Source organism: Podarcis raffonei, chromosome 2, assembly GCF_027172205.1.
Source record: "Podarcis raffonei isolate rPodRaf1 chromosome 2, rPodRaf1.pri, whole genome shotgun sequence".
Classification (NCBI taxonomy): Eukaryota; Metazoa; Chordata; class Lepidosauria; order Squamata; family Lacertidae; genus Podarcis; species Podarcis raffonei.
Window position 1 is genome coordinate 23,446,085 of NC_070603.1, and position 16,093 is coordinate 23,462,177.

At 42.8% G+C, this 16,093-nt stretch overlaps 1 protein-coding gene across 10 annotated transcripts in view; it reads right to left on the reverse strand.

The window, feature by feature from the left end:
• The window catches only part of BPTF (bromodomain PHD finger transcription factor), a 63,820-nt gene extending 52,841 nt beyond the window's left edge, over positions 1-10,979 (reverse strand). For all 10 annotated transcript variants that reach the window (XM_053375333.1, XM_053375328.1, XM_053375335.1 and 7 more), the window contains exon 1: positions 10,055-10,979. In XM_053375333.1, the coding sequence (XP_053231308.1) occupies positions 10,055-10,727 (673 nt within the window). In that variant the 5' untranslated portion in view covers positions 10,728-10,979. The remainder of the gene's footprint in view (positions 1-10,054) is intronic.
• Between the last annotated feature and the right edge of the window lie 5,114 nt (positions 10,980-16,093).

Genomic DNA, 16,093 nt, shown 5'->3' on the forward strand with positions numbered 1-16,093 from the left:
AACACTACAATTATCTGATTCTATGATCTCAACTACATTGCTTGATTGTAGCTTGCTCTTACAACAATCCACTGGTCCCCAGTATGCAAGAAGAAGTAACACACAGGGGAAACGGAAATAGTATTAACTATGAACTAAGGCAGAGGTTTTTTAAATGGTGGTCGCCAACCTGACACCCAGAAATCTCCATAGTCTCAACGGGACCCGCACCTGTAGCAAAACGTGCCTGGTACCTGCGGAATTTCCAACACTGGAGCCAAGCAAATAATATTTTTTTAAAAAAAACAGGGCTTTTGGTCTTTAATTTGAAGGGCTTCAAGTATTTGCGGCCTATTTTAGTGCAACAGGATCTGTAAGACCAGTCCTTTATCTGTAAAGATGCGTTGGTTAGGTTTTCATTGGTTGTGCTTTTTAAATTTGGTTTTAGTGTTTATGATGTGTTTGAAAGTTGCTTTAGTTCACTTCTGTGAGAAAAGCTAATAATAATAATAATAATAATAATAATAATAATAATAATAATAATAATCCAGTTCAACTGCTCCAAATGACATTCAGTAGTTTTCCATTTTAAATAAAGTCTGGCTAAGATATCAAATGCTGGCCTAAGAGACATAATAAGCCTGGTGGCTTTCACCATTTTCCTAAACCTTAGTATCCATCACAGCCCTTGCTTAGGAGGACACCCCACGTCCATGGCACCATATACTTTTCCAAAGTTAATATTCTGACATTCTTAGTTTTTGGTCAGTGGGGGAAGACTATTCCAAATAACTCTTTAAAATAATTCTTAAAAAACCATCACTTTCTTGAAGTGATAATGAACTTTTTCATGAGGAGGCAACTACATCCATCTTGCACTTGTAATGTGCCTGTGAATTATTCAAGGTATTGATTTGTCAATAAATTACTGCAAAATTTGGGACAGACTGCAGTGGGGAATCTTGTGTTTCAATTCTATCAATCCCCACAAAAATAAAGCTCCCTGGGCTTATCACGTGAGGACTATCACATGAGAAAGCTATAATAGCTCTTAATTGGTCAGGGATGTCCTATTCACATGTGCACGTTCTGTAGTACTGGAACGTTTGCGCAGTTAGAAATCAAGAGGTCAAACTTAGAGCTGGTGCATGTTCAGAACTGAGCAACTGCCAAGTTTACAAGTGTGAGTCCCAGCAAAAACAACCCTACAGAGTTTATATTTTGTGTCTCATTGCCTCAGACACAATGATTTTTAATAGACTCAACTCAGTTCATACATTCAGCTGTCAGCCATGAAATATTCAATAATTTAAAAATCATCAACAGCTAAGTGTGTGAACCAGGTCTTTTTGAGAGTTCACATACCATGTGCTTTATACTACACATACATGGTAACAGAACAGAACAGATTTCACAATTTATAAGCAAAAACACCAACAAATATTTTTACCACTGTTATTATTGTTGCTAGTACTATCACATGCCCTTTGCTAGCAGGTCCCTGGGCAGGTTACAACAATTTAAAATTCATAACTAACAATCATTAAAACAAACGTCAGTCACAAGAATAGGGTGGATCCTGAAAACACACATCTTAGACCAAGGTAAAGAGGTGCATCTTCAGCATTTGCCAAAAGCTATACAGTGAAGTTGCCAGATGCAATTCTGTGCAGAGGGAATTCTACAGTTAACCTGGAAACAGAATGCATCCTGATTTAAACCTGATAAACTGCATATATCTTGTTGGGGGGGGAGCATAGATACTTAGCATGACATACACTCAACACAGGTATGACTCTGCACTTTAAATTCTGCTACAGCTGACTATAGAAATTATGGCAGAGCCAACACCTGCCCTACTGGTTCACGAAGCAAAGCTCTGAAAAGAAGCACTCCAAGTTATTATTTAATTCACATTACAGGGCTAGTTTGGTTGTGGGTCTTTAGTGTAATGGACTTCAGGACATGACAGGGTTATCAGGGTTCCAAATTTGAGAACTGTTAGCAACAGGGTTGTCTGCCATATAAAGCTTAATAAAAACAATATAATCATGGCTAATTTCTTAAGTTTGATGGGAGGCTAAAGACTGTAAAAATCTTTCAATTAACCGGAATACTGGATTGGATGAAGCTTTAGTTACACGAAAGTCCTGAATGAGAATGCACATTCCCTGATATACAGAGATATACCCAGCCAGTTTAACAAGATGAAGATGTACAAAGGGAAATGTGTACCCAGGCACACACCTGCATGAGTACTATACGCAAAATTTTCTTTTAGGATTTGAGCAATTAAACTTCAGATCTAATGCCAAGTTTAGGCGATATAAATGTGAACTTATATAAATATGTATTTGCTTCTTGCACTTTTAAGTTCTGCCTCCTCTTGTATGACCTTCTGTAATCTTTATCATCACAAACAGCACATCAAGTGCAATATATATACAAAGGGGAATGCCTATTGGTTTTCCCATAACTGCACTCCTGGCGAATCATCAAATCTGCATTTTAGACATCTTTCAGAAATTCTGCAAGAAGTTTAAAACTTCTGCATTTTGACAGCTAGGGCTAAGTCTGCAATGAATGAATGAGATTTCATTCTGTGAACTTCAGCTTGTTTTACATGCTTTTATTTACTTTTGGTACACTACCAGTTATCCACTTTCAGTCTTTGGATAGGATTAGCAGCAGGTTTAAACAAAATGTTATCTTAATATACACTGAAGACATGTTATTTCAAAGCCTCATGTGCACATCAGAATACCAAGCCACTCATAGTTTGAGGATCAGTCCTAGAATGATTAGCAGACTAAGATTTCTGGTCATCAACAAAGAAAGGTAATCTTAAAATCTCTTTAATGGAACACACACAAGGAATGAAAGCTCACAAATGCTAAAAATATACATGCATTCTTTGCAAAGAAACCATGCTAAACCATGGTTTAGCACAGGCATAGGCAAACGCCGGCCCTCCAGATGTTTGGACTACAATTCCCATCATGCCTGACCACTGGTCCTGTTACCTAGGGATGGTGGGAATTGTAGTCCCAAACATCTGGAGGGCCAGAGTTTGCCTATGCCTAGTTTAGCATGACATGAACAAGCCACAATGAAACTAAGGTTTACAAACGCACATCCCCCTCCTGGGTTGTCATTAAGAAATTGTGAAGCTTTCAGTGTGGAAAAATGTGGTTTGTCAAGATGTCTAGAACAACGAACTGTGAGTAACATTAACTACTGTTAGTTTAAGACATTGATTATGCACCCCTCCCCCCACACGTTCAGAAAAGGAGCTGATATTCTGATCTGTACCGTCTTTTCAGTCGCCTTTCACAAGTTACCCAGGTTACAAGTATTCTTAGATAGCCAACCTACATTTAAAAATAAACTTTCTAGTGATCTTGTGAAGAAACTCTTAAGGTATTTACAAACCACAAGCCATGCAAGATTTGCATGGATCAAGGGTACCTTATGGGCTGCCTTCTCCTGCATTAATGTAACTACCGAATGAGGCCTTGCTTCATCTCCTGCCACCATCTGAGGTGCGGTTTATTTTAATTCATTCATACCAAAATACTAAAATTTATACTCTGTTTTTCCTTTCCAAAAGAAGTTGCTCAAAGCGGCTGACAAAAGTATTTAAAAAGCACAAAAATAAAATAATAATCCACCTTTTAAAAAACCTAACCATTGCACAAACCATTACTAAAAGCAACATTGAAGAACAAAAAGGAGGAAGAGCTGGAGCTTGCAACAAACAAATTACATAAAGCAACAGCAGACACAAAGGCTTGTTTAAAAAGAAACGTCCTCAATTCCAGGCAAAATACAAAGAGGGAGGAAGATAAGCTAACTTCTTAGGTATTGTCACAGAGAATGCCCCAATAAGCATATAACTAATGCACAAAGGGATGTGGCCAGACAGTGACTGTAAGAGGAATGGAAAAGCTGATGCACCAGCCAAAGCACTTCTGGTGGCATCTTAAAACAAGGCCAAGGCCAGGAGTACTTTGAAACTATGAATTTGATTTTGTAAGAGGAGTGCAATCAAGGCCAAAATGGGCTGGAGTCCTATTCAAATAAACTGTTATTTAATCCAAGCCTTTTTTTGAATGAAAGCTTTAATTACAAGCCTACCGATTTATGTCATGTGACAGTTAAGTTGGGTGTTCTCGTAAACCTAACCAACTCATGGATTATGAAGAGCATTTTCACTTCTGCAATGAAAATTCTCGGGGAGGTTCATCGGACCTCAGAAGAGTGCATACAACGTAAACAAAGCAGCACCCCTAACCTTAGCTCAGCGCAGAGTGATATATATTACAATTGACATGCCACTTGTGCAAAAGGTAATCAAATACTGGAAGGCATCCCTGCCCACTTTTGGCAGAAGCCCTACTAATTCTGTGTGATGTGACCATAGGACGTGCAACCATTGGTGGAGTTTTTCAGTCAAAGTGAGTGAAGTTTAATCAACAATAGGCATAACCATGCCCACTGTGATCCTGAATGACAACTGCAACATATTAGTGTGAATAGAGCACCAGTTGATAAAGTGTAACTTTTAAACAGCTCTCTTCTTCCATCCCCAGCCTTTACACCATTTTCCAAGGAGTGCATTGTTGAGGCCACGGCATGGATTACTAAAGCTTTGTAATGTTGCAAAAAATATTAATCCTTACCCTAACCGTGGGTAAGAGATTGGAATCACCTACAAGCTTGCACATTAATCCCCTGCTCTGCTTACCAAGATGTGCTATTTCTCCATCGACATTTACACTTACCACGGTTAGCTTGAATAGCACTTTGAAAAGCTGCCTTCTAACAAACTCTAGTTTGAAGGAGTCTTAACACTGCCTGTGAAAAGCAAACGGAGGGAGAACTTGTATGCAAAGCAGGGAAGGAAAGAGCTTGCAAGTCTATAAGGCACATATTACCACATCACTGGGCCACTGTTGTACAGTGCTCATTGGCATAATGTAAATCAGGCATAGGCAAACTCCGGCCCTCCAGAAGTTTGGGACTACAACTCCCATCATCCCTAGCTAACAAAACCTAACAAGTGGTCAGGGATGGTGGGAACTGTAGTCCCAAACATCTGGAGGGCCGGAGTTTGCCTATGCCTCATGTAAATTTTACAAAATGAAACATCCACTGCTCTGAATTATTAGTCACTCCACTTTACTCAGAATTATTTTCCAGAAACATCACATTCTCAGTAAAGGTAAAGGGACCCCTGACTGTTAGGTCCAGTTGTGAATGACTCTGGGGTTGCGGCGCTCATCTTGCTTAATTGGTTGAGGGAGCCGGCGTACAGCTTCTGGGTCATGTGGCCAGCATGACTAAGCCACTTCTGGCGAACCAGAGCAGCGCACGGAAACGCCGTTTACCTTCCCGCCGGAGCGGTACCTATTTATCTACTTGCACTTTGACATGCTTTCAAATTGCTAGGTTGGCAGGAGCAGGGACCGAGCAACAGGAGCTCACCCCATCGCGGGGATTCAAACTGCCAACCTTCTGATCGGCAAGCCCTAGGCTCTGTGGTTTAGACCACAGCGCCACCCGCGTCCCTTCACATTCTCAGTAGCGTTCAACCACTTGTGACCAAGTGAAGATGCCTGGGATGGCGCCTGACATCTCCACCATCTGAGGATTACTGGATCTGGACTGTTTTCACACACTAATACCCCATCCTGTAGAACTCTATCCGTTATATTTTATCTGAACAACTGGAATGCATTTCTGGAACCAAATTGCCTTTTCTGTGCAGCCTGAGCAGGAGCGGTCACCATTAAGACATCACAATAGGCCAACATATACATGGACTGTCCCTGACAGTCTTTTCTTCTTTAAGGTCTCAAAGCTCTTAGCCTAGCTCAAGGTTGTCGTCTTGAACTAGCCATGTGTTTAACTGAGAATCAATCAGTCAGTCCATCATTTGGAAAACAAGACTTTAGAGCTGTCTTGCCCCAAAATGGCAACTAGAAATTCCATTTTGGCAACTGCAACCTCGGTTTAAGGAGCCATTTGGCGCCTAGCTTATACACCTAAGTTTCTAACACTGATTCTATAGCACTTTAACAACACACATTCTAGGGTGTGTTTATGTATGTGGGTGTGCGTAAACCAAGTAGGTCAATAGGTGGATGCAGTATTTGCCATCCAGTACACCATCACAACCAAAAGATTATGGTAGGGCCAAACAAACCATGTCATACCAGAAGCCAGCAGAATGCAGGTGCACACCGTTCAAGTTCACCTGCCCTACTCTTCAGTTGTTCCCCATGAGGAGGAAACAAACTAGAGCAGTGGATTAGCATTATGTTGCTTCTTGTTATCTCTAGGCCAGTGCTCTGGTTTGGTTCCTCCTTGTTGAGCAAAGAGGGGAGCAGCAGGGCAGGCATGATTTGACAAGTGTATACCACCTCGCTGCTGATGAACCAGGACAACAAAAACATAAGTAGCTACTGAACCCGACTGATGGACCATCATTGGCCATTGTAAAAACAAGGAAAGCCTGACACCAACTGTCAGAAAGAAGCAGCAGCCGCAAGAAATACATGTAAAGTAAATCTGTCTGTTTTGTTTTAAGGGTCATTCCGTGTCAAGTGATCAATTTTTTTATATATATTTTTTACCTTATGTTATCCAATTTCCTTAATATTTTGTACTTGTTGAATGATCAAAACTAAGTTAAAATCTAAAATTTTAATTTTTTATCTCATCCCGTTTTTGAGCTATGAGGGTTGGAAATTAAAAATAATAATACATTGAAAATTTTGGCCTTGCCGGGCAAAAAACTAAGAACTCAGCTCAGAATTGAGATAGATCATGAAATGAAGTACAAACAAGAATTATTTCAAAGCGTTAATTCTATCAAGCAACAGCAAGCTATCACGCTGCCTTGAAACACATTTTTAAAGGAAAAGGCTGACTAGCTTTTCAAATGCCTGAAAAATAACTGATATTATATTTTGAAGCCTAGTTTATTCTGTTATATTTTACTCCAAGAAGACCCATTTATCCTAAATAGAACCCAGTAAGGCAGACATGTATGTACCTTATATATAAATTAATGTGATCTCATTGAGAAATTTTGATGAAATTTTGCAGGTAGTGCTTAGAAACATTAAATAATCAATACATTTTTTGGAAATTTCTGAACATATTATTTTTAATCACTTTTTAAAATTTAAAATTTTGTAACTTAACTTTAAAATGTAAAGTAAGGTGACATATCATATTATGTGACATGTCATATTAAAGCCAATGACGTTCTGAAGAGATTGGTATTTTTAGTTTTGACATACAGTATCTCAAATCTAGGTTGAGATTGTAAGGTTTTTGTGTAGACCAAAATTGCCAATTCTTTGAAATTTCAAACCCTCATAACTAAAAAACAGGATGGGATAAAAAATTTTGAACTGAAATTTGGGACTGTCTCTTACACTACAGTGGTACCTCGGGTTAAGTACTTAATTCGTTCCAGAGGTCTTAACCTAAACTGTTCTTAACCTGAAGCACCACTTTAGCTAATGGAGCCTCCTGCTGCCACCGCACCGCCAGAACACAATTTCTGTTCTTATCCTGAAGCAAAGTTCTTAACCTGAAGTACTATTTCTGGGTTAGCAGAGTCTGTTACCTGAAGTGTATGTAACCCAAAGCATATGTAACCCGAGGTACCACTTTACTTTCAGGAAACTGAAAGTGGAAGCAATATAAAATGGTAAGGTAAATGTGATTGGATCACTTGATATAGAATGACCCTTAACACCAACTCTTAACTCTTTTAAAAACCGTTAGAATAATCACTGTGTGTGTGTGTGTGTGTGTGTGTGTGTGAAAAAGTCATCTCCACTGCAAGACATCAAATATCTATCAGTGGCACAATGTTAGCATACAACACAAATTAGATACAAAACAATACATATTTTAATTTGGGTATGATTCAGTTTCTGAATTGATCTGATTAACATTAACACATAACATTTTAGAACTGTGGCAATTGCATTCAGAAACTGAATCATATCCAATTAAAATATACACTTTAGAAGTAAACTAAACAGCACTAACATTTGCTTTTCTACAGGTGAACAATTATGAAGGTCTCCTTGAATAAAAATTCAGTTCCTATGTTGTTGATATAGAAAAATATTATTAGTACTATGAAATAATCCCTTGCCATTGAAAAGCCACAGTGAAGGGAAAAACCACAGCTAGGAACCATTACAGCTAAACAAAACTTTAAACTTGTTCATACAGTGTTCACTCTCATATTGTGAATTAGGAAAGCTTGCCTTTATAAAAGCACCTTAACAACAAACAAAATTAACCGTCTCTTGGAAAACTCAAAATCCATTTTAATATAGAGAAGTGTGTCTTTTGATGTTGTGATATAGATGAAAAATGGGTCCGATTTCCCCCATAACTTTCACACAGCCACTGTAGTGTACAGGCATATTTAGTAAAATGTAAGCTATTTCAATATTCCACACTGGGGTTTTCCTTGTCAAACTGTAAAAGCACAGAACTGTCATATCACTCACATCTACCAATATACAAGTCCCAATCCTGATTGTTTACGTACTTGATAAAATACATGCAAGTATATAAAAATAGTTGCCACCAAGTAAGGAAAGTTAAGCATGTAAGATTTTATGCAATAATATTTTGCTGAATTAAATCTTACCTTTTTTAATAAAACCCACAAAACATTCTTAAAATGCTAGTAGTTCAGCATGATCCATACTACAATCAAACTCTTAAAACTTGTTATAAAAAAGTTGAACATAATTTCTTCCAATGGTTGAACTGGCAAAGTCACCGTAAAATTAAAAACCACAAGCTCTCTTTAAAACAAGCTGGAAGCAAACACTGCTGCATAACAAAAATTGGTAAATGAAAATGAATAAAGAAAGAAAGAAAGAAAGAAAGAAAGAAAGAAAAAGATATCCATTTGAATGTTTTCAATTACTACAAATACATGTGATGGGCTTGCACGCTATGATTTAAACCATACTGCGCTTCCGCCAATAATTTGATCTCTATTCCCAACGCACTGCTTTCCTTTGTAAACAAAAACACCAACCCCTAGTTTTGCACAAAGTCAAGAGTCTGCAAGATACTCCCCCACCTTCCCCAAGCATCACATGCGTGCCCCACACGCGCTCCCTTTCCCTTGCTATTTCGCTCATCCCCAATTTATTCTTCCAAGACAGTGGTTCCCAATTAGCTGATTACTGAGGAGCCCCTATTTTTCAAGAGCCACGGACACCCCACCCCAGCCTCGCTTTGCAACATGTTGATAACTGCATGGTAGCTGCCTCTACAAAGCAATTCCGTGCACAAAATGTGGGGCAGCCCCTAATAAGCAAATGAGTTTTGGTATGTACTAAAAACAGCAACAAACAACAACAACAGGCCCTAAAATGTGTGATATTACCATGCAAAAAAAGACAAAAAAATAGTTGGGGGGTAGGGCAAGGAAGGGATGGGGCAGTGGATCCCGTGGATCCCCATTCTAATGACCCCCTATTTTTCAAGAGCCACTTGAAAAGCTCCCCGCTTTGGAACATGTTGATTCCCTGCACAAAATGTAGGGTAGTCCCTAAGAAGCAAAGGAGTTTTGGTATGCACTAAAAACAGCAACAAACAACAACAGCAGGCCATAAAATGTGTGATATTACCATGCACAAAAATGACCAAAAAAATTAGAGAGAAGGGAGGCAACGGATGGGGCCCCTAACTGGGAACCCCTGTTCTCAGACCATGTTTGCCATCTCCTCTTCCTGCCAACAAGTAGCCCAGGATTGCTATTTATTTTCTCTCTCTCTCAAGTTCTGCCACTGTGGCTTCCCGCACCTTGCCCTCTTCCTGCAGGAGCCCCCCGCTTCCCTTCTCCCCACATCTTGCCCCCATTGCAGCGCGCATCCCCATGGCGGAGGGGGGGTTCAGCACCACCCCATTAACCCCCCCAAAGCAAAAACCCGTCCACCACCCCTTCCCTAACGCGATGGGCTCCGGGGTGGAACAAGTGGGGGGCGACCCCCCTCACCCCACCTACCCCTCGCCATACCCGGGGTGCTGCTGTAGGTGCTGTGGCTCTTGAAGCTGCTCTCCGTGCAGTAGCTGGCGTCGTCGTCCTCGTCCTCCTCCATCTCTTCGGGGTAATCCGAGTCGTCGTCGTCGTTCTCCTCCTCCTCTTCTTCCGCCACGGCCTCGTCTTCCCCGGAGTCGGGCTTCTCCCCGGACTCGCCTTCCTCGTCGTCGGACACGGCGCTCTCGTCCTCGTCGCTCTCATGGTCGTCGTAAACCACTTGGCTGCTGCGGCCGCTCCTCTTGGGAGCGGAGGAAGAAGCACCACCACCTGAGGCGGCGGCGGGCGCCCTGCTTTGGCTTCCTCCTCCTCCTCCTCCCGCCGCCGCTCCAGCAGCAGCAGCAGACCTGCCCCTGCCCCGGCCGCTATTGCCTCCCCCGCCAGGGGTGCTGCTGCTGCCGCTGCCGCCCTTCCTCCTGCCGCCTCCCCTGACTGAGGGGGAGGCCTGGGCAGCGGCCCCCCTCGGCTTGGGCCCTGCAGCCCCGGCCGCCTGGGCCGAGGCCGCCCACCTGCCCCGGCTGCTGCCCCTCAGGCGGGAGCGGAGTCCCCCGATAGGGCCCGGCGGCGGGGCTGCTGGAGCCGGGGTGCTCGCCCGAGCCGGGGCCGCCGCAGGCTGCTGGTGCTTGGGCGGCCTGCCTCGCCGGCCCCGCATCGCTGGGCGCTGGCCGAGAGCGCTGAGGGGGGAGGTGTTGTGTGTGCGCGCGAGGGCCTTCGGGTGGCTTTTCCGAGCGGGCGGTTGCGCTCTTTCTCCCTCTTCCTCCCCGCCCCCCTCCCTCGCCGGGGAAGGAGGGCCTCCGGCGAGCCGCTCGGGCCGAGGGGCTTCAATGCGAAGGGCCGGCGTCCCGCTCGGGATCGCCGCCGGCCGCCATCTTGTTTCTTCGCCTGCTTGCCTCGGATCGCTCCGCTCCGACAGGGGGGAGGGAGGGAGGGAAGCGGCGGCAGGGCCGGAGCGGGTCACGTGGCCGGGCCTTGCCTGCGCTTCGCCGGGAGAGGCGGAAGGGGGCGCGCGAGAGGGGAGCTCGTTCGGGGATGATGCTGATGTTGCGGATGCTGCCGCCTGAGCCAGATCTTCTTTGCACCCGCGAAAAGCCGCGTCCAGAAAACACGCGGGGCGCTATCGCTTTCGCAGATAAGAGTTAAGCCGCGGCTCATTTGTACACGGGACTTAAATGCCGCGCGCATTGCAAACGGTCCCCTTCGCTTGCGTGTCTGAAAGGCCTGTGTCTGAAACAGATGGTTACTGGGGTTGCCAGATTGTTTCACCAGGGCACCCCGAAAGTTATTGTTAAAGGAAATTGCTGAGCTTTTTTTTAAAAAACAAGTTCAATACCTTGCTACGCAAGCCTTTTTTTAAAGCCAAGTTGTTGCGCTAAAAGAATCCCATTATTTTTTGATTGACTTGACTTTTTTTCTTGAGCTATTTTAATAAAAAGGAAATTCTTGAGCTATTTTTTTTAGACAACGCTCCCCCCAAATTGTTCAGCTTTTTGTTTTTATTTTTTTGAGCCCCAAAAAATCCTGCGAGTTTTCAATTGACTTGACTCAGAGCCAGGACAAAGTGCCACCATTTCGGAAATCCCAATTCGGGCATCAATTCTGCCTTTGAAATCCTGTTGATATCCAGGAAAATGTCCGGACGTATGACAGCCCTGTAATATTCATCTTTTTTTTAATAATATATTTATTAAGATTTTTTATAATATTACAATAAAATAAAAAAAGAAAAAACAGAATAACAAAAATACAGAATAAAGAAACTTTTTAAGAAAAAGAACACACATAAATTTTCAATTACTTATTTTCTTTTAACTTGTTTCCCGGACCTCCTCATACCTCCCTTTTTTGTATTCCACCCCAAATTGTTAGTTCAGCAAATCCTTACCATTATATTATTACCTATTTATAATCCTTTTTTTCATATTCTCTTAAAGCATTACAGCTGGAAACCACTTAATTTCAATCCAACATCATTCTAACACTCATTGATTTTACAATATTTCTGTAGATAATCTTTAAATTTCTTCCAATCTTCTTCCACCGACTCTTCTCCCTGGTCTCGGATTCTGCCAGTCATTTCTGCCAATCCCATATAGTCCATCACCTTCATCTGCCATTCTTCCAAAGTGGGTAGTTCTTGTGTCTTCCAATACTTTGCAATAAGTATTCTTGCTGCTGTTGTAGCATACATAAAAAACGTTCTGTCCTTCTTTGGCACCAATTGGCCAACAATGCCCAGAAGGAAGGCCTCTGGTTTCTTCAGAAAGGTATATTTAAATACCTTTTTCATTTCATTATAGATCATTTCCCAGAAAGCCTTAATTCTTGGGCACGTCCACCAAAGATGAAAGAATGTACCTTCAGTTTCTTTACATTTCCAACATTTATTGTCGGGCAAATGATATATTTTTGCAAGCTTGACTGGGGTCATGTACCACCTGTATATCATTTTCATAATATTCTCTCTTAAGGCATTACATGCCGTGAATTTCATACCCGTGGTCCACAACTGTTCCCAGTCAGCAAACATAATGTTATGTCCGACATCTTGTGCCCATTTAATCATAGCAGATTTCACCGTTTCATCCTGAGTATTCCATTTCAACAGCAAGTTATACATCTTTGACAAAATCTTAGTTTTGGGTTCTAACAGTTCTGTTTCTAATTTTGATTTTTCCACCTGGAAGCCGATTTTCTTGTCCAAATTATATGCCTCCATTATCTGATAATAGTGTAGCCAATCTCGCACTTTGTTTTTTAGTTTCTCAAAGCTCTGCAGTTTTAGTCTATCTCCCTCCTGTTCCAAAATTTCCCAAAGTTTCGGCCATTTGGCCTCCATATTGAGCTTTTTCTGAGCCTTCGCTTCCATTGGTGACAACCACCTTGGGGTTTTATTTTCCAATAAATCTTTGTATCTTATCCAAACATTGAACAATGCTTTCCTGACAATATGGTTTTTAAATGCTTTATGTGCTTTAACATTTGTCGTACCACAAATATGCATGCCAACCAAAAACGTTGTTAAAAGGTAAAGGTAAAGGTACCCCTGCCCATACGGGCCAGTCTTGACAGACTCTGGGGTTGTGCGCCCATCTCACTTAAGAGGCCAGGGGCCAGCGCTGTCCGGAGACACTTCCGGGTCACGTGGCCAGCGTGACATCGCTGCTCTGGCGAGCCAGAGCTGCACACGGAAACGCCGTTTACCTTCCCGCCAGTAAGCGGTCCCTATTTATCTACTTGCACCCAGGGGTGCTTTCGAACTGCTAGGTTGGCAGGCGCTGGGACCAAGCAACGGGAGCGCACCCCGCCGCGGGGATTCGAACTGCCGACCTTTCGATTGGCAAGCCCTAGGCGCTGAGGCTTTTACCCACAGCGCCACCCGCGTCCCCTAAAAACATTGTTAAAACCTTCTAAATCCAAAATGTCTGTGTTCTCAAGAAGCAGCCAATCTTTTAGCCAGCAGAATGCTGCTGATTCATAGTAAAGTTTAAAGTCTGGCAGGGCAAATCCGCCTCTTTCCTTTGCATCAGTTAATATCTTAAATTTTATTCTGGGCTTCTTGCCCTGCCAGACAAATCTAGAAATATCTTTCTGCCACTTCTTGAAACAATCCATTTTGTCCACAATCTGCAATGTTTGAAACAAAAACAACATTCTAGGCAAAACATTCATCTTTATAGCTGCAATTCGGCCCAACAAGGAAAGCTTCAAATTTGACCAAATTTCTAAATCTTTTTTCACTTCCGTCCAACATTTTTCATAATTATCTTTAAATAAGTTCCCATTTTTTGCTGTCATATTAATCCCCAAATATTTCACTTTCTTGACCACAGTTAAACCTGTCTCATTCTGAAACCTCTCTCTTTCGATCGGTGTTAAATTTTTCTCTAAAACCTTAGTTTTTTACTTGTTCAGTTTAAATCCTGCCACTTGACCAAATTCTTGAATTAGTTCTAAAACCCTTTTGGTACTAGATTCTGGCTCCTGTAACATAATATTCATCTTGCACATGGCAGAGCTTTCCTACACCCTTGGCCTCGGCCATAGGGCTGCAAATAAAACATTCTAAGTGTGTTTTAAGTGCAATATGCAATGCAACACTAGATGGCAAAACTTATGGAAAAATTAATGTGCAGTGGTACCTCGGGTTACATACGCTTCAAGTTACAGACTCCGCTAACCCAGAAATAGTACCTCAGGTTAAGAACTTTGCTTCAGGATGAGAACAGAAATTGTGCAGCGGCAACGCAGCAGCAGCAGGAGGCCCCATTAGCTAAAGTGGTGCTTTAGGTTAAGAACAGTTTCGGGTTAAGTACGGTCCTCCAGAACGAATTAAGTTCTTAACCCAAGGTGCCACGGTACTGTACATGTATTTTAAAAATCAAAACAAAAAAGTATTTCCAGAATGCTTTGTACATGTGTGTAGATTCCACCCTTGTTGAGCCTGATCTGCTCCTCAGTGGGCATCTCTTTGTTAGTTGATCAAAGAAACTATATTGAGCTTTAGAAGTGACTCTCTGAAGTCCAGGTATGGTATGGTGTGTCCCATTTTCATTCCAACTATTGCCCTGATTGCGGATGGGGAACCTGTAGCCCTCCAGAAGTTCTATTCCAACGCCTGTCATCCCTGGCCATGCTGATTGGGGCAGATGGGAACTGGAGGGCACCACTTTGGCCCACCAACATCTAGAGAGCCACAGGCTCCTCATTCCTGTCCTATAGCCTCACAGTCCAGGAACGAGGAACCCATGGCTCTCTAGATGTTGGTGGGCCAAAGTGGTGCCCTCCAGATATTGAGGAATTAGGCGCCCACTGTCCCTGACCGTGTTGGCACAGGATGTTGAAAACAGTGGGAAGGAAAGGGAAAGGATAGGTTTAGATACGCTCAGAAATGTGTCTAAATTCCACCCTGGTCTGGGAGAAGAAGAAGAGGAGTTTGGATTTGATATCCCGCTTTATCACTACCCGAAAGAGTCTCAAAGCAGCTAACATTCTCCTTTCCCTTCCTCCCCCACAACAAACACTTTGTGATGTGAGTTAGGCTGAGAGACTTCAAAGAAGTGTGACTGGCCCAAGGTCACCCAGCAGCTGCATGTGGAGGAGTGGAGACATGAACCCAGTTCCCCAGATTATGAATCTACCCCTCTTAACCACTACACCACACTGGGAGGATGCCAGAGATCAAAGTCTCTGCCTGGCACACTGACACCAGAGCTACGTTTGCTGAACAAGGGAGGGAGAGGGAAGCTAAACATTGGATCTCCCACTCGGACCTCAGAGTAACATTGGGAGAGTAGATCGAATCTATCTTATGGCTCACTGGACTCCCTCCATTAGGCCCTAGAATTACACACTGAAGGTACCCTCATAATATTTAGTTTGTAATATTTGGCACCAATAGAGAATGTCTTTCCAATGCAAATTGGAAATTCAGAGGGGCTGTTTCCCCGTCCCCTCCAGCCGACACACATCTAGTTGGGACCTTAGCAGAAGAAAAGAGCTAATTTGAGTCAAATGGCTAATGTGCATAACAACAAGCCAGTGGACACAATCACCACATCTCATGGAGAACATAGGAGCCAACTCCTAGGGGCCAAGGCCCCTTGCCCCCTCCCATTAAAATATTTGAGGTGGCTGCCCACCACCAAAGTTACTGGGCGTTGCCATTCAAATGGTGTCTGTGCCTTACCTTACCTCCCCCCCTTCATTCAAGTTGGTAGTCCTGATGGATAATGTGTGCATCATCAGTCCAGGGAACTGAACACCTTTCCTAGTCAAAATACAGTGGTTGCACTGGGTACGATGCTGCAAGCAAGGGGTGCCAAAACAATGCTGTAGAACGGAGCACGAGAGGTCGGGCACTGAATTTTAGCATTGCACAGGGTGCTGCTGAAATTTTGAGAAGCCATTGTGCTATGCATCCTCTCCAACAAGCCTTTGAGAATGTGCGTATCTCCGCGAGATTTTGCACCGTCACTGGCATTTTGCATCATCTCCAATAAATGCACAAAGGCCTGCCTA